The sequence below is a fragment of the Molossus molossus genome, unplaced genomic scaffold, assembly GCF_014108415.1.
Source record: "Molossus molossus isolate mMolMol1 unplaced genomic scaffold, mMolMol1.p scaffold_m16_p_28, whole genome shotgun sequence".
Taxonomy (NCBI): Eukaryota; Metazoa; Chordata; class Mammalia; order Chiroptera; family Molossidae; genus Molossus; species Molossus molossus.
In genome coordinates this window covers 1,311,923-1,333,833 of record NW_023425364.1, presented here as the reverse complement: position 1 = coordinate 1,333,833, position 21,911 = coordinate 1,311,923, and the positions used below count along the sequence as shown (strand labels likewise).

The 21,911-nt window shown below is 56.0% G+C and overlaps 1 protein-coding gene across 8 annotated transcripts in view; it reads left to right on the top strand.

Annotated features, from left to right (window-relative positions):
• Positions 1 to 21,911, top strand: part of LOC118641334 (myosin phosphatase Rho interacting protein) — a 156,324-nt gene that overhangs the window by 80,095 nt on the left and 54,318 nt on the right. For all 8 annotated transcript variants that reach the window (XM_036278461.1, XM_036278460.1, XM_036278458.1 and 5 more), the window contains exons 4-6: positions 10,076 to 10,227; positions 15,148 to 15,232; positions 20,891 to 21,110. In XM_036278461.1, the coding sequence (XP_036134354.1) occupies positions 10,076 to 10,227; positions 15,148 to 15,232; positions 20,891 to 21,110 (457 nt within the window). The remainder of the gene's footprint in view (positions 1 to 10,075; positions 10,228 to 15,147; positions 15,233 to 20,890; positions 21,111 to 21,911) is intronic.

The following is a 21,911-nucleotide window of genomic DNA, read 5'->3' as shown; positions in this document are numbered from 1 at the left end:
CCAGGGAGCAGACTGCATCCGAGGTATGTGCCCTTGACTGGAATCGAACCCCCGCCTCTGGTCTGAGGGCCGATGCTCTAACTGCTGAGCCAAACCGGCCAGGGCCCAAATCTAGTTCGTTCATTTTTTTTGTTGCTGTGCTTTTGGTGTTATATCCAATTACTGTCAGATCTAATGTTATGAAGCTATAGCCCATGGTCTGCTAAGAGTGTTACCGTTTTTGCTCTTACATTTAGGTCTTTGATCTGGTTTGAGTTCACTGTTGTGTGTGGTGTGGTGGGCACTTGTTCTTGTGGAGTCTGCTACCATGCTGGTTGGGTGGAGTGAGGAGGTTGAAAATGATTCTTTCATATGTTCCTCTGTCCTCTGTCTTAGGATAAGGTGGGCCTTGGCTGGATGGTGATGGCTTCCCAAGGAAAGCTACCCTAGTGGAGGGCCCTGTGCTGCTTAGTGGGAGTCTGGGTATCCAGCTGCCCAGCCAGCAGCTGGGGCCAGCAGGCCAATCGGGCACAGCAGGTGCAAGAAGGAACTTCCTGGCCTTGGCAATAAGCAAAAAGGGTCCTTGTGTTCTTTAAAAAAAAAAAGTTGACCCTAACAGTGAGTGCCCCAGGAATTCGGGGAGTTTGGCTGGTTGACAAAGGCCCGAATGGGTATTTCTGCAGCGCCCCACCAGCTCCGCCAGAACATTCCAGCATGTGCAGTGTCGGCTCACTTGTCCCTGTCCCCACTGCTCTGTGTTTGCAGGCCCAGCGTGGGCCCTGCACTGGACTCAGCTCAGTGCTGGGGATTGGTAAATGCTCCCTTGCACCGTGGGATCCTTTCTGCTGAATCCACAGAAGCCCCGAATGCCTCAGAAAGCCCACACTGCTCCTGGATGGTGCCAGAGCTGATGAGAGAGGGAACTCCCAGGAACAGGAGCCTCATCTCCATCTGCCTGCCCCCAGCAGAGTGCTTGGCTCCGCCTTCTGCTGCACAGTAAGACCTGGCAGATCAAAGCGCCACTCCTTGGGGATGGCCAGCCTCGCTGCTGTCGTCTCTTCCTCTTCCTGGGTCTGGTGACATACTCAGGTGGGTTAGGACTTGGAAACCTGGACTCCAGTCCTCACGCCTCTCTGGGTCTCAGTCCCCATGTCTGGAACATGGGGTAGAGGGAGGGAATTAAGCACCTTTCAGCCCTGGGTTGGAGGTAGCAGCAGTGAGTGTTCCTCCTGCAGGGACCTGAGTGTAGTGCCAAGCTTTCCTGAAGGGCCTGGACTACCGGCTGCCATGCTCACCTCGGTTATTTCCTACATCTGTGCAGCACTTTTCATCCCCCCAAAGAAATCCTGTACCCTTAGATATCACCCCCAGTTTTCCCTCAGCCCCTGGCAACCACCATTCAGTCTGCTTTCTGTTTCTATCAATTGACCTGTTTTGGATGTTTGGATGGAATTATGCAGTGTCACTGTACCCACCTCTTGCCTTTCGACTGGATCAACTTCTGGCTGCTACAGTCCTGGCCCCAGGGTGCTGGCTGTAGAGCAGGCCCATGAGCCCCTGGAAGTGGGGCTCTCTTTCTGGGCCCTGAATCTCCTTCAAGCCAGCTTCTCTGCCCCGTGCCTCTCAAATAGGGGAATATTGTTACTGTCAGGCCTTTGCACGTGTATCATCCACTATTTACTTAACAAACATGGGGTTTGGTATGGTGGGGTGCTCCTATTTTATAAGTAAAACATTTTATTTTATTTATTTATTTTTTTTATCCTCACCCGAGGACATTTTTCCATTTTTTGTACAGATAGAGCGGGAGGGAGAGAGAGGAAGGGAGAGAGAGTGAGAAACATCGACGTGAAGGGACACATCGAGTGGCTGCCACCCGCACGACCAACCAGGGCCGGGGACAAACTGCAACCGAAGTACGTGCCCTTAGCGGGAACCGAACCTGGGTCTCTCCAGACCGCAGGTCGACTCTCTAACCGCTGAGCCAAACCAGCCAGGGCTTAAATAGAATATTTATTATATATAATCTATTAACAAAATAATTCAGAAATAAAGCATAAATACATATTATAAATGAATCTGCAGAATAATTTTAGAGGGTTGGTTTGTTCCATATAGCATTTAAAAAGAGGTACTGAAGTTCATTTTGGGCAGTGCCAACATAGGTGTATAGAGTAACATCCAATTGGTTTCATCAAAGACCTCACAGTCTAGTGTGGAGCACCAGATGGGCAGGCTCATAATGGACAAGGGTCTGCATGTAGGGTCGCCCCCTGTGGAGAGGACAGGATGACTGCCCGGGAGGTGAGGGATGTGAAGCAGGCATCTGGCAGGGGACAGACAGCTCTGAAGGAGGTCAGCCTGTGAGCAGGGGCAGGAGGTGAGACCGTAGGGCCAGGGCCTCAGATCCAGGGTGGAGAGCTTGGGCTTGAAGCTCCTGGAGCAGTGTGGCCTGGCCAGGTCTGTGCTTGTGAAAGGTCTCTCTGGGGCCAGTACTAGTGACCATTGTAATCGAGGCTGGCCTAGCCCCCGGTTCTTCCTGTCCGAGCAGTGCTGAGGGTCCGGGCATGGTGCCCAGGAGAAGAGCACCCATGGACCTCACCGCCTATGCCAGCTGCTTTGGCCGCGCCCACCACAGAACAAATCCCAGGTGTGAGGCTCCCTCCTCCCTGCTTGTCTTGGACTCATGGGGGTGGGATGAGGAGGCTGCAGTGCTTCAATCTGGGCCTGGTGTGCTTAGGAGCAGTGGGGGAAGGCCAGAGAGGCACTGCAAGTGAGGCGTCCGGTTCTCCGGGGCAGACCCCCTCACGCCCTTTCCCTCTGTTGGGGTATGGTCAGGAAACTAGACCCAGATCTTTCCCGGGGCCTCGAGTTGGGGCCAGCGAGGCATGGAGAATGTGTGCGAGCTGCTTTCCCTTGGATGAACCCCTCGGCTTAGTCTGCCATTCACAGGAACCTGCTGCTAGCCATCTTAGACCAGCAGCTGCCTCATGTGGGCATGGGGACCTGGCTGTGCCTACACTCAGCTGGTCAATGATGCCCAGAGCATCTTTCTGTCCTGCGGTAGGAGAGAAATGTGCCCTAGACTTGTCTTCCGTCTCCCTCTGGCCATATTCAGGGAGAGTACATTGAGTAAATTGTCTTCGTGCCACTGCCCGTGCCATGCTAGGGAGTGTGTGTCTGCACTGAGAACAGGAGACGCCGCCTGAAGGTGTGCTGGCCCGAGCCCTGCTTCTCAGGGTCACCTCATCTTGTGACAGCTCTGTGGAGGGGGGATTTCTTTATTGTGGCAAAATACACACAACATAAAAACTCACTATTTTAACTCTTTTATAGTGTGCAATTCATTGATGTCTGGTACACTCATACTGTGTGACCATCGCCACTGTCCACCCCAGGACTTTTTATCACTGCAGACAGAAACCCCATGCCCTTAAGCGGCGCTCCTTATCCCCACCCCCACCCAGCCCCTAGCAACCACCAGCCTACTTCCTGTCTCTATGGATGTGCCTGTTCTGCATATTTCATCAAAATCAAGTCATATAACATTTGCCGTTTTGTGTCTGGTTTCTTTCACATAGCACAACGTTTCAAGGTCCATCCATATTGAAGTGTTTCGTTCTTATGGTTGAGGATACTCTGCTGTTTGGCCCGCACTTCGCCAGCCGTGCATCCTTGATGGGCACTGCAGTGCTTCCACTTTCGGCTGCCGTTGGCCATGCTGCGACAGGCATCTGTGTGCACGTTTTTGTTCAAGTACCTGTTGTCTGTTCTTTGAGTATATATACCTAGCAGTGGGATTGCTGGGTCATATGATAACTCCCATGTTTTTTTGTTTGTTTTGTAAATCCTCACCTGAGGATATTTTCCCTTTTGTCTTCAGATAGAGTTGGGAGGGAGAGAGAGACAGACAGACACATTGGTCGGTTGCCTCTCGCATGACGCTGATTAGGGCCGGGGCCCAAACTGCAACTGAGGTACGTGCCCTTGACCAGAATTGAACCCATGACTCTCTGGTCTGCTGGCCGGCGCTCTACTGCTGAGCCAGACTAGCCAGGGCAGTTAACTCCAAACTATTTTCCACAGCAGCTGCTCCATTTTACTTTTGAAGTGAGAGATATTTCTGTCCCCCGTTTCACACGTAGGGAAACAGGCTCACAATTTGCAGCTTGCCCAACATCCTGGAGATGGTGTGCGGCAGAGCTGGGACTCTGGTCCAGGGGTGGTACTCATCTAGGTAGCGGGTTATGGAAACGTACAGCCCAGAATCTATATCTATCTTGGAACCTGTGCGGGGAGGAAAGGGCTGGAAACATGGTTGTCTTTGGCTGTAGCCTTCACTCTTATCCTTGGGTGATGGGCATCCAGGTGACAGGTACTGGCCTCCAGCCTGGCTGGCTCAGCATCTTCAGGTAGCAGGTGGATGGGCGTCGTAGCCCCTTCCAGGGGATGCTATGAGATTGCAGAAACACACCTGGCACCCGAGGACTTCCCTGAGGCCACGCATATCTCAGCCTCAGGACTGCTCTGTGCAGCTGGTGGTGCCAGTGTGGGGGATGGTGGTGAGATTGCTCTGTAAACCCCAGGGATCAAGAATGTGCTGGAGGCTGACAGAGACTGGACGAGGAGCTCTGATGGCTTTCACCATGTGAGAAGTGGGAAGTCACCTCCTGTGGCAGTTGTTCATCTCTGCTGCCCTGTAGTCAGGGGCCAGGCAGAGCTTGTGCTCACTGTGGGTTGGGTGGGGTCATGACTTCATGGGTGTGTCTTAAGACTCCTTTTCACGGGTCTGTCCAGTGTCCTCTGAGAACTTGGGCTTTGAGGGTATGTCTGAAGAGTGCTGCTCACCGGGAGGACTGTGGCCTTGGTGGCTGAGAGGTGGCCTAGTCTGCACCTGGGTGCCATGTGGGATGGTCACTCGCACTGCTTCTGGAGAGGGGCTCATGATGTGTTGGACTTGGGCCCTGTGAGGAGCAGGGTGGTAGCAGGAAGAGCCAGGAGACAATCTATGTGAACCTGACCAGCGCATGTTCCTCCCGACGTGGGGTTCCTGGGGTGCCTGTGATGGGGTGCAGTACTCACAGGTGCTCCCTGAGGGCTACCTTCCTTTCATAGAGAACATAGGTTCAATTTCCTCAGTCCCAAAAGAGGATGTGGACACTCCTTGGACCTGGCCTGAGTGGCCTAACCAACCTCCAGCTCAGCTGCCTGCCAGGCCTCTCTGCAAGGGCCCTAGGGCACCATTGTCATCACCATTGTCCCTCTCTGCAAGGGCCCTAGGGCACCATTGTCATCACCATTGTCCCTCTCTGCAAGGGCCCTAGGGCACCATTGTCATCACCATTGTCCCTCTCTGCAAGGGCCTAGGGCACCATTGTCATCACCATTGTCATCACCATTGTCCCTCTCTGCAAGGGCCCTAGGGCACCATTGTCATCACCATTGTCCCTCTCTGCAAGGGCCTAGGGCACCATTGTCATCACCATTGTCCCCCTCTGGGAGGGCGCTAGGCACCATTGTCATATCCTTGGGAGGGCAGAGGAGGCTGCCTAGGCCCTGTGTGATCCCGTGGCCTCAGCAAGCCTCACTGGATTAGGCCTGGTGGCCCTCTCTCTGGTTCTGCCAGTAACTTTGAACATGACTCTGTGCAAAATGGTTGAAAGGACCAGGGAGAAAAAACACTTAAGGAGAGGCCAGACTTGTTCCAGGTGGCTTCAAGGAGCACCAGGCCCTTTTCTCACGGATCCCCAGCTTAGATGCCTGTGAATCAGGCCATGATGGGCCGACCTCCTGAGGCTGTCATCAGGGTGAATCCGTCAGTACCTGTAACTGTATTGAGAGCCCTGCCCGGCCCAGTAAATAATTAATGCAATTCTTGCCACGGGGGCTCTTACGGAAAGGTAGGCTCTCCATGTCTTACCTGGGGACCTGGCGGTGTCAGACGAGCTGGCTGACTGTTGTCACCAGTGTGTTTCCTGCTCTTCAGTCGGTTTGGTGAATATGACAGAAGGTAATACAAAACGCATACATGCAGTAAGACTGTTTCATAATTTTCATTTCACATGTGCGTACTTGTACACGTGTGTGTTCACCCCACAGTGAAATGCACAGCCCTCTGTCAGGCAGGGCCAGGAGAGTGTGAGAAGTACATGAACTGTGGCAGGAACCAGACAGTAGATGGGGTTGGGCTTCATTCACCTTGAAAGGCTCTTTCATACCTTGAGATTTTGTGAGTGCTTCTTTGCCAAGGGGGAAAGCCTTTGTTTCTGAAGGACTCTTGTTTTCCCATCTGAATGGGGTTAGAGAGTGGAGGGCAAAAGGGACGGCCCCCATTCCATCCAGGTCTCACACTGAGCCGCTTCTGGTTCTGTAAGCACAGTGGCCTGGAGGAAAGTCCTCCCACCCCCTAGACACCTCTAAGCGGCCCTCTCTGTGTTTCTCTCCTACTTTCCTCTTCTTTTTCCTGCCTCAGAGAAGGTTGCCTTCCCAGACTACCAGTCTCCAAAAAGAACAGAAGGAGGCCTGTTTTCCCTATAGCACACCTTGGGCTGGCGTGGGCATGGAGGTTCCCAAGGTGGTGAAGCGACTGCAGCAGGATTCTCCTAAGTGGGCTTCTGACAGGTTCCCTGCCTGCAGTGGTAGAGGTTTCCTTGGCCTCTTATGGGCCAACAGGCAGAGGGTAGTAGGAAGGTGGGTTCTTAGCAGGCCATATCCCTGGAAAGAGGTCCAAGTCTTGTGCCCTCCTGCTTGGTCACCTCATGCTTAAACCATCTTCAGTCCTCTAGCAGCTCTGCCATCTTAGCTGGAGTTCTCCAGGTGGCTGGAGGGCTGTCGGTGATATTGCGGGGCAACCATTGGACCCGTAACTTGGCAATTTAGCAGAGGTGGATGACCTGCAAACAGCCATCTCTTTTTTGGGGAAATGAAATGAGCAAAAGTAGGTGATGCACTGCCTCATAGGAGCCTGGATTCCTAACTCTGGAGGTGCAGAATTAGGGCAGGGAGATTGTTAGACAGAGCTGGCTTCTCTGCTGGCAGCGTTGGGGCTGAAGGGTTTCCTCTCGCCGGATTTGGGTTACAGCCTAGATATTTGTCCTTGCTCTCACAGCACAAGGTCTGGGTGTAGCTAGGACTTGGATTGTGAAGGAGCAGTTCTCTCTCCTCAGAGTGCTGAGAATGCAGATTGGTGCGGCCCACTCCTGGACAGAGATGGGGAGAGCCAGGCGTAGGCCTGGGGTTATCTGGAGCTGGTTGGTGGACGCGGCCCCAGCTCTGTGAGTGCGGGAGGCACAGGAGTGTGGAGCAGTGAAGGAGCAAATGTGTAACAGTGTTGCCAGCCTCGGGGTGGCGGGAGGCGGTGGGAGGCTGCAGGGACCAGGGCCTGCGCTCAGTGAGCACACAGGAGAGGCGCCGCGGGCGCTGCTGTGCTCAAGAGGCTGTCTTCGGGCAGTGCCACTGTGTGCCCAAGCCAGCTCCCCTTCTTTTGTGACTGCTGCTTGCTTACTCTCTGTCCCCTTGTCTGCATAGTAATAGGACTAGACAGTACCTGCTTCCTGGTAAGTGATATTTAAGGAGGCCTGAGAGAGGTTGTAATTGTGAGATCCTGACACAGGGAGTAGATACACATTCATTTCCTCAACCCTAGCTTGTTCTTTCTTTGCCTTTTATTGGCACTTCTGGAAGGAGGTAGAGCCCTCATTTGCACACAAAGAAACTGAGGCCAGAGAAGTCTGGCAGTGCAGGTCAGTGACCGAGTCTTGGGACCATGTCTAGCTTCAGGACCGACTGGGAAATCTTGTCTGTAACTGGTGGCCACGTGCTCAGGGAAAACGATTCCTGGCAAGAGGGGATGGTGAACAGTTCGGGAACCTCAAGCCCTGGAACAGTAGTGTTGAAGGAGTGTGGGCCTCCATGGGCCCACTCGGTGGTCCAGAAAGAAGATGTCAGAATTTCTGTTAGTGTCTTACTGTCCCACTTAACTTACTTTGTGGGTCAGAGTTTATAAGTTATTGGTTCCATGGCCCAGATAGATACTTCTCTAGTCCGTGCATCTGTGTCACAGGACATGGTGTGCTGGCAGCCTTGTGAGACCAGAGAACCAGGGGTTGGGGCAGGCCACGCGAGGCTGAAGAGCTCCTCCGCCACCCTTCGCCCGCTCTGGCTTCCTCTGGAAACAAGTCCATTAGCGTGCCGCACTTCACAGCTTGCTCAGGACCCTCTTGACGTTCAGGACCGCCTCAGGGAGCCTGCACTTCTGCCTGGGGGCTGAGCTCTCAGAGGGCAGAGGTCACCACCCTTCATTTGCCCAAAGCGGGCCTGATGCCAGAGAAGGCCTGGAGGTGGAGCCTGCGAAGAGTGAAGGGCTTGAGCTAAAGCAGGGAGGTTGGGAAGGCGGGAAGGCCCTGCAGGCCCTGCTGGATGGTGTGTCCTTGTGGCTGTAGAGCAGCTCTCCTCTGAGCAGGAGTGCCCAGGCCCCAGGTGCAGGTGGGCCTCCTGGTCCAAAAGGCAGGGGGGTGGGCCCCAGGTCACCACCCTTGCCCACTACTCCTGAGGACCCCCCCGCCCCCCAATTTGGTTATAGGACGGCCCACCAAGCTCTTTTGTCCAGCCCCAGGAATGTCTGGGAGAGAGACTGCACGGAAGCTCTATGCTGTGTGGGCTGGCACACTCTCAGCAGAAGGGCTCCTGCCCCTCCTCCTGCCCCCACCTTGGGGTCATTTCTGAGGCAGGGTGTTCTTTGAACACATAGCTGAGGGTAAAAGCTTTTTTCCCACTTGCAGGTGGAGGCCTTCCTGTGAGCTTTATGGCCCATCCTTCTGCTTGTCATCTCTGTGCTGAGCTGGGCCCAGAGATGATGGGCTGAGCCCAGGGCCCCATAGTAAAAGGCTTTTTGGAACTGGGACGCTAACTCCGTCCACCTCCTGTGGACCAGAGACCTGGTGGCTGTGTTGCAGCAAGGGCTCTGGGAACCCAGCACCCCGGTACCAGAGGAGGGAGGTAGTGGGGGAGAAGAGCTCATAGGTCAGCCTGGAAAGTGGCCAGGAAGATCACATGAGCTCAAGTTGGGAGTTCTGGGAATGTCCACCTTCCTGTCGTCAGGCACATGCAGAAGGTTTTCCAGTAGTAGGGAGTGTTTGGCCTGGGCTCAGCAGCCACACTAGACCCAGAGTCCTGATTTTCAGACCAAGCCCCTTCCCTCTGCCCTGGCAACAGGGAGCTCAGAGCTGTAGGAAGGCACACCCAGGGCAGCGACCCCTTGTGTGGCTGCCATCACCTCTCTCTGCTGCTGCTGCTTCAGGGTGGGGCTGCGAGGGCATGGGAGCTCTGCCCCGGAGCCCTCCAGCCCCAGCAACCATCCCGGTTTCTGAGCCTTGGCAACCTGTCTCCTTTTGGGTATGGGGCAAACACATCTTTCGGAAGGTCCTCTTGGTTACACCTTCACCTCAGTAGGAATTTCTTAAAGCCTTGTTTTTGGTTTGCCATCTCTAATTTCAGTGTATAAAAGCTTTGCTGTCAGAAAGGGAAAAGTTCTTACTGGATGTCCAGCGCTGGCCAGGCTGCCTCGCAGCGCTCCTCCTCGGGCAGTCCTGCAGGGAGGTTGTTCATCCGCCTCTGACAGGCGTGGCCTCCAGCCCCACAGCCACCTTCAAGGATGTGGCTTCTCTCTGGCCCCCTCCTTGCCTCTAAAAATAACCTTGCTATTTTGAAACAGCCTCCTCTGGAGCTTTGTCATACTGCTTTCTGGGATAAGTAACCCCTCGAAGACCAGGCTCTTAGTTGCCTCTGCCGTCCCAGCTGTCCTCAGGGAGCAGTCCCCTTCCTGTCTCTTCTGCTTCCCCCATGCTAGCTGGGACATTGTTTTCCAGCGAGGAAGGAATGTCCAGCTGGGTATCCTCTGAGAAGACAGGCCTGTCACCCACCTTCCTGTGGGGGGTGGGGCAGGTAGGAAGTGAGCACACCCTGTGCTTGTTGAAATTGAGGGGTCCATGCAGGTGCCTATTGTGAAGCCACAGGGTCAGGAAGGGCTTGGGGACATGGGGATGGTCCCTGCTGCCCCCATGCCTCTTCTGAGTGCCTCTGCCTTGTCTTCTTGCAGCCTACAACCCTCCCTCAGGGCACCATCAACATGAACCAGTGCACAGACGTGGTGGACGGAGAGGGCCGGACAGGCCAGAAGTTCTCCCTGTGCATTCTGACCCCTGAGAAGGAGCACTTCATCCGGGCAGAGACCAAGGAGATTATCAGCGGGTGAGTCTGCTCCTTGCATTGTGGGAGTTGGTGCTCCCTGCCCACTGCCAGGCTCCTAGACCAGACCCCTGGGCACAGCTGAGCAGCGTGCCACCACTCTCCTCCCCAAAGTGCGTCTGCCCTCCGGAGTGTTTCCTCTTCTTCACAGTGCCACTGTGCCCAGTCACCATCCCAGAACCCGGCTCCCCCGTCCACTGCCTCCACTTCCTCCTGAGTCCACACGTTCACCACGCTACCACCTGAGTCCTGCTTATTCAGAGCCTCCCTCGCTGGCGCTGCCCTGGTTCTGGGGCTGCCGTACCTTCCTTGGCCTCTCACTGGTCCCCTCCTCAGTTCCTGCTGCATTCTTACCTCTGCCACTCGACCACAGGGGCTTAGCCCCCACAGCACTGTAGCATTGCCTCCCACCAAAACCCAGCATCCGGGGGTCAAGTCCAAGTGCCTTGGCTGCCCTGGGGGTTCCTTCTCCCTCCATCTCACTCCCACCCACCTAAGCACTGAGGTGCTTGTCACTGTACATCCCTCAGCAGTTCCACCTGTGCGCCCTGGCTCTCACTCTCTCCGCAGCCTGAGATCACCCCTCGCCTTCTGGGCTGCGAGAGTCACCTGAGCGCTCCCTCGTCCAGGAGCCCTACCCGTGAGGGGTTTGGCTCCATCTGCTGGCTTTTCCCCCAGATGGAGGTTGTCTGACAACGGCTTCCCCTGCCGTGGTAGCCCTGGACAGTGGGGCTGGTGCCCCCCCCGGAGTGCCTCCAGCACTGGCTGCTTTGTCCACGTGGGAAGAACAGAAAGTCTCTGGGTCCTCCCACTCCTCCGAGCACACCTGTGCAGAGGCTTAGGCGAGGCCCTGGGAAGTGGAAGGTGGGCCCGTAGTCCAGAGGGGATGTGTGCTCCTGAGCCCACGCAATGCCTGCCTTCCAGGAGCCCTGCCCTGCTCGTGGGCACCTGCTGCCAGCTCTGAAAGGCCCAGTGGCGTGGTGCCTGCACAGGGAGCACACGTGGCGGGGCTCAGACTCTGGGTCTTGGAGAATCCCACCCATCCTCTAAGGTAGAGAAACACAGGTGAGGCTGAGGAGGCTTTTAGAGGAGTAAATCCAGGATTTAGGGGGACTGGGCCAATGATTGCACAGTAGAGGGGATTAGAATGTGGAGCCCTTTGGTTTCCACCCTGAAAGACTTCTGAGTGGTAGCCCGCCTGGGCCTCAGTGTCTCAGAGGTGGCCTGGCCAAGGCTGCTGCTTGTGGGAGCAAGAGCACGCCCAGTGTTTGCCAAATTCAATCTGCACCGTGGTGGGGGTAGAGCAGAAGGGCCAGGTGGTGCCAGCTGGGGGTGCCAGTTCACCCCAAGTCCTCCTCCCTGGAGAGAGGCAGATTTGCATTTCTACCTCTCAGGGGCAAACAAGAGGACATTGGCTCTGTGGCTCCCTGAGCTTACCCCACCACCGCACAGTTTAAGAGTGCAAGGCTCTGGTAACCAGGGGAGCCTGACTGAGGCCTCCTTCCAGGGATGAGTGACAGCACAGAATGGTTTGTGCTTCCTGCTTCACACTTGCTGTCTTGGTCTTGTCTGCCAAGCACACCTGGGCCAAGGTTCTACTGGCCAACTGGATTCCTTGGGAGACCTAGCCCTCCCCTTGGGAGCTGGGTTCCAGAGATGGGTCTGGGTGACAGTTAGGGTGGGAAAGGGCTGTGGAGGCCCAGGGTAGCTGGGAGTATATGAGCTGGGAGCCAGGTCAGTGTTGCAGTGGTGTGCCGCATGGCGTGGGAATGCCTCTGGCAGGCGGCCAAGCCCTGCTGTCGACACTGGGCACAGGTCAGGGATCCTTGGCTCTGTCCTGAGCCAGTCTCCCTGGTCATTTCTGTCTGTGTGGGGCCTGTCATTTCCATGCAGCTTGGGTACACAGGTAAATTGGGTTCTGAGACCCAACTGCAGCATGGGTGGGGGGGATGTCCCACACCAGCAAACAATTCCTGCCACCAGCAGGGTGTCTGGGAGTCCAGATGTCTTCTGACACACTTGACCTAGGGTAGCATCAGACCCACAGGGTGAGGGCTCAATCCCACAGGACTGCTTTCCCAGCCGTCGCACTCTGACCAACTGTGCAGGTACCCACCACCCTCTGAGTTCAGTGAGTGTGCTAGAATGGCTCAGGGAATTCAGGGAAAGTCACTTACTCACCAAAGTACTTATTTATTACAGAGAGTAGAGGATACAGATCAGCAGCCAGATGAAGAGATTTATAGGGCGAGGTCTCAAATAAAGGGGCTTCTGTCCTGTTGGAGCTTGGGGCCCTGCCTGGAGACTCTCTGAACCTGTCCTTGGGGTTTTTACGAAGACGTAGTTGTGTAGGCCTGTTCTAGAGACTGACTCAATCTCCAGCTCCTCTCCCCTCGGGGGGTGTGAGCCAGAATTTAAGTGGTGATCACATGGTTGGTTTTCCTGACCATCAGCCTCATCTTTGGTGCTTCCAAAAGTCGCCTCATTAACATAACAAAAGGCACCTTGATAGCCTTCACAGGTAGGAAACTCCTAGTGCTTAGGTCCCCAGAGAGGTGCAGGCACTTTCTCCTGGCTGGTGAGGGGAGTTGGATGGCCCCTCCAGCCTTCTTACAGGTCTTCTGTGACAGGGAGCCTCCTGGGTCTTCCCGGGCTGGATGGAGAGGGTTGGCAGTTCTTTCCCAGTTTCCTCATGTTGTGGGGGGGAGGGAGCCTCGAGATGTTTGAGGCACAGCTTTACACAGCTCTTTTAGAGGGCATTTATTTAGGTGGGAGTTAGCCAGGTGTGGGGTGGGAGCGGGCTCCTCGGTGCCCTCCTGCTGGGCTTGGTCGGGACTTGCTCTTCTCACTTATCCTGGCTCTGCCTTTGATGTTGGGAACCACTTATGTCCCTGGTGCCCACATAGACCACAATCCCATGTCCGCATGCACCCCTCACTCCTCTTCCCTGGGTATATTTTAACATCTGTAGCATATCTGGATAATGTTAGACATTTCCTACTGGGCTTCCATGAGAAACCAGAGTGCAGAGGACATATCTCACCATTCATTTCAGGGCCAGGCATCTGTCAGCCTCCAGCCACAGCACCACCGAACAGGGACTGAGGTGCCTAGTCACCTCCACCACCCTCGCTCCATGCTCTGCCCGAGTCTGGCCTTGTTCAGGTCAGCAGGAGCTTCAGAAGCTCCGTGTGGTCGGCAGTACAGGTCTCCCTCCCCTCAAGGCCCCGTCCTATGGGGCATGCAGATCCGCCCAGCTCTGTCATGTTCCAGTTGATAGCAACTGGGCCAGTGTGCAGGGGCTCCGGGCACCTCAAAGGGCCAGCAGCACCTCTCTGCCAGGTTCCCTGCACTCCAGGTGACTTTGGAGCAGTCTGTTCTTCCCTCCTGGGTACAGTGTAAGAGGGGCCTTTCGCAGACACGGTCCTTAGAGTGCCTACAGAACCCTCAGCCCCTGTGGCAGTCTGGAAACAGGTCTTTAACCCACAAGTATGTCAACTCCTCAGGTTACAGGAGTGAGGCCCTTTGACAGCCCGCCTGTCTGCTGGCCTTGCAGTCGCGCCTCCTTTCTGGCTCTGGGGCTCACAGACAGGTGATCTCAGGTCTGTGGCACGGGCAGTTGTTGATTCTCTCAGCAAATCGAGCATTACCTGCTTTGGGCTAAGTTGGGGTGAGGGCAGCCCCTCAACTCAGATGCTGTGATTCCCCACATCCAAGCCCACTTTCCCGGCACCAGCTGCCAACTGCACAACCGGCACACCCTCCTGAGGTTGTCCCAGAAGGCCATTGACTATGCCAGCTTCCCTCCACCCCAAATTAAAGACGTACCGCTGAGTGCTAAGATACCAGCTCTCTCCCTGTCGCACACTTAGGGTGCTGCTGGTAGTCACAGCAGCCTCCAGCTAGGGTGCTGCCCGTGCAGACCCCGCCCCATGTTGCAGCTCAGCTACCATAACCCCATCCTGTCCCAGGCTGACAGCAGACTTAACATGGATCCTCATGCTTGGGAAGAAGTGGACCAGTGTTTCCCGTGGTACCATCCCCTCTGAAGAGAGCATGGGGCCATTCTTCACCACCAGACCCCTCCTGACCTCTGCTCCCCCTGCCCCCTGCTGAAGGGTCCCAGATGCTGCAGAGCTCCACTGAGGCCAGTTGTGGTCGTAGCAGGGCCTAGTCTAGGCCCTGGTGTCAGAGGGGCTGGGAGCTATGCAAGAGGGGGGTTAGAGGGCAGCAGAGCCAGGAGCAGATCTGAGCCCGCTGCCCTCCCTGCGCTCCCCTGCAGCCTTCCCAATGCTGGCTCTGAGTGCACTTTGCAGCATGTGGGCCCTGCTCTTGGTTCCTGGGCAATGTGCCTGGGCAGCTCTGCCAGGCTTCACCAAAGCCTAGGTGCCCAGCACCCTCGCTGTGTAGGTGGGACCCAGAGGTGAGTGGATGGGTCTGAGAGGAGGTCAGCTGCTCAGCCCCTGAAGTGACCTGATGTGGGGAACTTTGATTGCAAGAGTCCTTGTTTCCTGCTTCGAGAACCTTAAATGGCCCCGTCATAACCTGTGTGCTAACTAGATCCCTCTGGAGGGCACCATACTGGGGGTAGTTTATGCAGCCGAGTGCGAGCACTGAAGATGGGGACAGTGACGGAAACAGTGTCCTGTGCTCAGGTCCGTGGTCAGGCCTGCCACTCTGCCACGGCGGAGTGCGTGTCATTCCTGGGCCAGTGGCAGGACCCTCCCCACCTGCTCTGTGGTTATTGCACAGTCACATCCGAGCCTGGTCCCAGCACAGTCAGCTTGTCGTGGGCTGCGCTGCGGGCACTTCCTGCCCTGGCAGTGGCAGGCGCTCATCTGGCTGGTTTTTGGACGGCTCAGCAAGGCAGTGTAAATCCCTGAGAACAGGGGTCTGACCTGCTCTCTTCTTCTATCTCCCCAGGTGGCTAGAGATGCTCATGGTCTATCCCAGGACCAACAAGCAGAACCAGAAGAAGAAGCGGAAAGTGGAGCCTCCCACACCACAGGTAGGTGATGGGCTTGCCAGGCGGCTTCTCTGCAGGGGAGCTGGGGGGAAGTGAGAGCACTCTGGGAAGGGAGAGGGCTTCAGGGCCAGCCTCAGATAGGGGGTGAGGATGGGTCAGGTCAGGGCTGAGGCAGTCATCAGCCCAGCCTGTCTCCTTCTTCCTTCTGATGGTGTGTGGGCTGCAGTCTGCATACCCTTCTCTGAGCCACGGGGCAGGGCCCATGACAGGGCAGGGTGACCTCTTATGTGCTCTGGGGCTTTCCCAGGAGGTTTCCAGCCAGGAGGCAGGTGCTGAGTAGCAGCAACACAGCCTGTGCCCCTTCTCCTGGCAGTCCTGCCTGCTGCTGGGGACCAGAGAGCATGCTGGGAGGGCTCCTTGCTGCACACACGTCCCTCCTGTGACTCGGCTCAGCCCTTTACACAGAGATGACCCTGAAGACAGTAAGCTGGGAGGGGCTGGGCAGAGAGGCGCTGGAGTGTACTGGCCAAGTGAGGGGCTCTCAGGGGACCCTGCTCCTGCTCTGGGCTTTGACCTTAAATGGAAAAAACTGGTGCTAGCCTTGCTTTCTGTGGCCTTGCCACACTCCCATGTGACCGGAGTGGGAGGTGCTGGGGTGGTCCCACCAGGTCTAATCCTTCCCAGAGGCCACTTTCCTCCTTCCCATGACGTCTGCTGGGGCTCGGAGCACCGGACGTGGCCTTGCAACCCCATTTCATGCTGCACATTCCTGGGGCCCTGGCGTGGCAGATCAGCCTTTCTGAGCCTCAGTGAGCTGACTCACGAAACAGATTTGTTGTAGTCTAGTCAGACTGTTGCTGTGAGCATGAAGGGAGTACTGGGCCATTGTGGGCGCTCAGTAAGTTCTTCCTTTCCTCTCTGCTCCAAACTCGACTCTTACCAAGTGCTTGTGCCTTCCTGACTGAGCCCCTGAGAGTGGGCAGATGGAGATTGGATTTCTTGGCACCTTGCAAGGCCCAGAGCCTGGCAAAGAGTCAGCCTGTGGCAGAACCAGGCTGCCCTTAGAGTGGCTGCTCTCTGCTTCACCAAGTGACGAACACTGGCCTTGGCAGGACCAGAAGGTGTGTGCTGGCTGGGGTCCCTTCTTCATCACCCCTCGCCCTGCGGGTTCCCCTGAACATGCATGACTTGGCCTCCTGCCAAAGGAGTCCCAGGCCAGCGTCCCCTGGAAGATAGTGTCTCTGGCAAGAAATGGGCAAGATAGTCAGTCATTCCTGGAAACTGCAGTGGAGCTTTCTGCTGGGGAGCAAGAGCACGCAAACCCCCCGAGGCGGCTGGTTTGAGACTAAGGCAGTCCCAGTAGAGTGAGTGTCCAGGGCTCTGTGCCTTTCCAAGGTGAGCTCCTGTCTCCAAATAAGGCACCTGCGTGTGCAGAAGACACACTAAGCCCACCCGAAGGGATTTGGTTGTGTTGCTCTCCCTAGCTGTCCACTCCCCCGTGATACTCCTCCACCCAAATACTGCTAAGCTTCACCTTTTCAGCTGGTAGCAGCCACGTGATCAGAGAGTGGGGAAGTTACCCACTTACTTTCCTGAGGCTCTCTTAGAGCCTGGGGTTGCTGGGATCCCAGCCTCTTCCACGCAGCCCCTCTTGAGCCCTGGCAGAAACCAACCTGGATGGGTTTCTTCCTCTGCCTCTTGCTTTCCAGAGCATCATGTTGGAGGTCTCTGGAAGCTGTGCACTTCCATCAGGGCCATGCCCCTGTAAGGCAGTCCCACTTGGTGATGCGGGGCCTCTCCAGAGCAGAGGTGGGGGATCTCTAGGCAGACTGAAGCTGAAAGTGGACTGGTGTCCCAGATGGGAGGGTGGGGAAAGCCTAAACCCTTAGGGGCCCTGCAGAAACAAGAACCCAGGACCACAAAGCTAGCCTCTTTCTCCATGTCCCAGGGTAGTCTCAGATCAAACAGCGAGGAGCTAGAGGCATTGCTTTGCTGCACGCTGCCCCTGGCAGCTTAGGCAGAAGAACCCTGGGCGCCCCTTCAAGAAGAGTATCTCAGCCTGGGAGTTGGGGCCATGGAGAGTGCAGGCACCCAGTGGTTAGCTGAGAACATCAGATGAGGATCATGCTGCAGGCCAGGGCGGGGGTCCCAGCAGAGACCAGGGTAGGAGGGGATAGGCTTGCCCTGACCAGAACCTTCGAAGCCTGGGCCCAGGATGCAAAAGCTCCTGAGAAATGCTGCTTTCATGGGTCCTGCTCACTCCCTACTTTTCCTGTCGAAAAATGGAACAGTCATCTTCTCTGGTTATGACCAGGGCAGGAAGGATGGAGCTCTCATTGCCCTCCCCCCAAATTCCAGGGTTGGGAGGCCAGGGGACACGTGTCTCCCCAGCTAGGTGTGTAGGCGGGGGGCTCGCGTTATCTAGTGGAGCTTTGGGGGGCTGGCTCCTCCCATCTTCCCAGCCTCCCAGGCCTTTGGTCCTGGGCTTTGGCCTTTAGAGACCATAGTCAGACCACAGGCCTTCATGGGGAACAGCCCTCCTGGGCCCCACTCTGGCTGTCTAGAGCCACTTATTGCTCTGAGTTGCCACCTCTGCTTCTTAGGCGTCTTGTTTTCCGCTTGGGAGCCTGATCCTACACCCTGTTCCAGGTCAGAACCCTTCCTCCCACTGGGTCCCTGCTCGGTTTCCATGCCCAGGAAGTAGAAAGGAAGGCTTTCTGTGAAGCCCTTGGCACATGGAGGATACCGAAGCCCCTTGGCTGGGCCATGCCTTCTTATCCTTTTCTTTCCTCCCTGCTGAAACCCTTCCTCAGCAGCCAAACAGCACAGACCAGTGCACAGTGTTAACAGTCTTGAGCAGTGCGGCTGTCCCGGCCACACGGGGGCTAGCGCATGGCAAACCTACTGCTTCCACTCCTTCCTCTCGAACTGGCAGCTGAGGTCTGGGTCAGCATGAGCCCCAGCACTGCTCGCCCCAGCGGTGACAGTGTGGGGAGAAGAGGTTGCTGCCATGCAGCCCTGGCCTGGCTCATGTACAGTCTTACTCTCCAAACATCTGCTCTAGAGAAGAAAAGTGACCTAACCCAGACACCCAGCTTTCCCACATCATCCAGCCACTCCTGGAAGCCAACGTGGCTTTGTTCCTGCTGCCAGACTGTCCCTCTGTTCCTGCTGACTTCAGCAGAGGCATGAGAAAGCAAGGCTACCAAAGGAGAGAAAAAGAACTCCTTGTGCACCTTGGCCATGGTCCAGGGCCCTCACGCTCTAGGGTGTCCTCCAGAAGTGGGGAGCATGGGCAGGGAGCTGTGGTGGTGGTCAGCCCTGTGCAGGTTGGAGGCCTAGGGCCAGGGGGTGGCCTGGAGCTGGGAAGTGTGCGTGTTCCTGAGTTCCAGTCATGGCCCCGTAGACTTCAGGCCTGGGATTTTCTCTGTCTCTTGGGGATTCCTGCCACCCCACTTCTCCTCAGTGCTAGGGTCACCCCAAGCATCAAAGAGGGTTGTGCATGTGCCATGGACACTTCATCCACAGGGTGGAGCTGAGGGCACTGGCAGCCGGGGCCACTTCCCTCATGGGCACAGCTGCCTGCCCCTTAACTCTTGGGCCCTGTCTGGCAACCTCTGCCTGCCCTAATCTAGCACCCTCACACAGGGGACCGGTTCACCAAGGATGGTCTTCACATCGCCCCACCCAGCTCTGCAGGGGGAATCCAGCTCCACTCTGCACCCGTTAGAGCCCCCTGCACACCCCCAGCCTCTGGCCTGTGGCCTTTCAGGAGAAGGACCTGGGTTGCTGGGAGGGGCACGGCAGGGGACTTGGAGTGACTTCTGTAGAGAAGCATTGCTGCTGGAGCATGGTGTGAGGGCAGGGAGCTAACTGAAGGGGTAGGTGGCCCTGGAGTTGGGTCTCCTTAGGTCAGGGTTTCTTCTGGAGCACTCAAGAACTGTCAGAAACCATCACACTTGTTATGAGGGGTCAGAGCTCTTTGGAATGTCCAGCCTGGGCATTGGGTCTGCTGGCAGTGCTGAGGTCGTGTGTATCCTGGGTCTGTGGGACGAGCCATTCTGGCTTTATCCTTCCCGTGAGGCATGGTACCTGGGCTTCCAGGATACCCATCTATGGCACACACACCCACCCAGTCCTGGGCCTTTCTTCTGCTCCTGCGGGCACCTGGGCCTGGAAGATGCTTGGAGGCTCATTTTTTCCCTTATTGGCTGAGCAAGCCTCCTCTCTCCTGTGAGGTGGGTTGGTGTGGACTGGGCATGGCATTGCCGAGCCAGAGCCCAGCACATGGTCTCCCCAAGTAGCTGCTACTAGAGTCCTCGGGTGGTTGTGCTGGGCCTGCATGTGCACACACATCACCGGTGTCAGTAGTCTGTTCTGAGGAGGAGGCTTGGCCATGGGATGGGAGTGAGAGTGGCTGTTTATACTTCATTCCCTGTTTTGGGGGGAGGACAGTTAAGATATACCTCCCTTTTGGGAGGACCCAATGCCACCTAACCCGCATAGAAGCTGGAATCCAGAACCTTGGGCCAGGCAGGGGGCTCGTGCCAAGGTGTGAACTGGCATGGCAAGGCAGCTGGAGGTCCCACTTCCACCCTTGTCTGGGCTCTAGGTTGTAGTTTTGAAGTTCCCTGTGTACTTTGGAATCCGACTCCCGGAGTCTGGCTTACCCTCTGTGTCTGGGCTCTAGTTTGCAGTCTTGAAGTGCTCTGTGTACTCTGGTTTGGACCCCCTGTATACTCTGGTTTGCAGTCCCCATGTACTCTGGTTTGTACCCCCTGTGTACTCCGGTTTGCTCTCCCCGTGTACTCCAGTTTGGACCCCCGTGTACTCCAGTTTGCACTTCCCGTGTACTCCGGTTTGGACTCCCCGTGAACTCTGGTTTGCACTCCCTCTGTATTCTGGTTTGTACTCTCCATGTACTCTGGTTTGCATCTCCTGTGTTTGGCACCTCCTGCGTGAAGACTCTCATAGGGAATGGCACCAGTGCTGACCTGGGAGAGAGTGTATTGTGACTGTTCCCCTCTGGGCTATAGATTTCCATCAGGTTTGTATGGTGGGTCAGGGAGAGTGTGAGCACAGGGTATATTTGTTTGCATCTGGTGACTCCTTCCTTTACATAGTACCCCAGATTTATCTTAGTGTCCTCGGATCAAAAATAAGAGGCCCTGGTGTGAATGCTGTGTGAACACATGCTTTTCATTTTCCTCAGTGGGCCCATCTCAATGGTGTTCTTTCCTCACCGCATCTCAGGTCCCTCTACTATACCCTAAGTACCTGGAAGTCTAGTAATGACGAAGTCTTAACCAGCCACATGTGTCTCTTAATGTTTGGTCCAGTGCTCTGGGCTCTGTCTGGCTTTGTGAGCAGGAAGAGCCTGTATGTGTTTGGTGTTGAGGATATGGGCAGAAACCCTAAGCCTTTGCTCCATGCATTTGCCAAACCTGGCCTGAGGCCTGTTGGACCGAGCACTTTGGGGGCGCTTGCTGGGCTGTAGAGGAGAAAAGGCCACATTGCCATCCAGAAGGATCGTTTACCCTGACCGAGACATCTCTGTTTTCTGAGCCTTCCCTTTCAGAATTCTGTGCATCTGAGATGGTGTAGTTGGTCTTGGTGCCCTCACAGCCAGGCACCCAGGCACCCAGGCTCTGTGCGCAGTCTCAGGCCCTGTGCTCTGGTGCTACACACCTCTCTCCCCAGGAGCCAGGGCCAGCCAAGATGGCTGTCACCACCACCAGCAGCAGCAGCAGCATCCCCAGTGCTGAGAAAGTCCCCACCACCAAGTCCACACTCTGGCAGGAAGAAATGAGGGCCAAGGACCAGCCAGACGGGAGCAGCCTGAGTCCAGCTCAAAGCCCCAGCCAGAGCCAGCCTCCAGCTACTAGCACCCTGAGGGAACCTGGGCTGGAGGGCAGAGATGGTAAGTGGTGGCCCAAGTGCCCTGTCCTCGTGCCCCTCCTCGAAGCGCTGGAACAGGCCTCTGCCCTGCAGAGCCGGCTCGGGGGGCTCACTCGGGGACCTGCACAGCTCAGTTGTGAGCCGCATGCCTCAGGCTCTCTCACCTTCTGTGTCCATCGGCCCTAGGCAGGGCCTGGCCTGGTGTGGGCCTGGGATCCCAGGCTGCAGCCTTGACTTTGCCCCTGTAGCTCTGGAGGTCTGTCATAAAGGACAGCACGTGCTCAGCCCCAGGCAGGTGCTATGAGAGTCAGAATGCTCTGTAATGAGGTCTGTTTATGTGGCCTGTTTCTTGTCCCTTGTGGCTGCTTTGTATTCATGGCCAAGTTAACCCTAGAAGTTCACTGTGTCCTGAGAGCAGCAGTCGTTAGGGTTGTCTTGCCCTCCTCGCCATCCCATTCTGCCAGGCCCCTGGGAAGTAGAGGAAGAGGGTGCTGGAAAGGAAACAGCTGGCTTTTCCTTCTTACTCTGTGTCCACATCATTAAAGTGGACAATTTGGACTGACCCAGCTCATTCAGGCCAAAATGCATTTTGCACTAGCTCTGGGCAGAAGTCCTCATCTGGTAGCATGCACCCATCTGCGTCTGAGATTCACTGACTCTGGTTTCTGTGCATGTCCTCTGCCCCTTTCCTTCCCACAATAAGACTAAATGGCTCGTTGGTTCCTCCTTGATAATTTGGTAAGAAGTGGTTGTTGGTGGGACGTCTTTGGGGGGGGGGGGCATCCTGCTCTTTTGGTCAAGCCCCCAGACTGGAAGTGTAGGG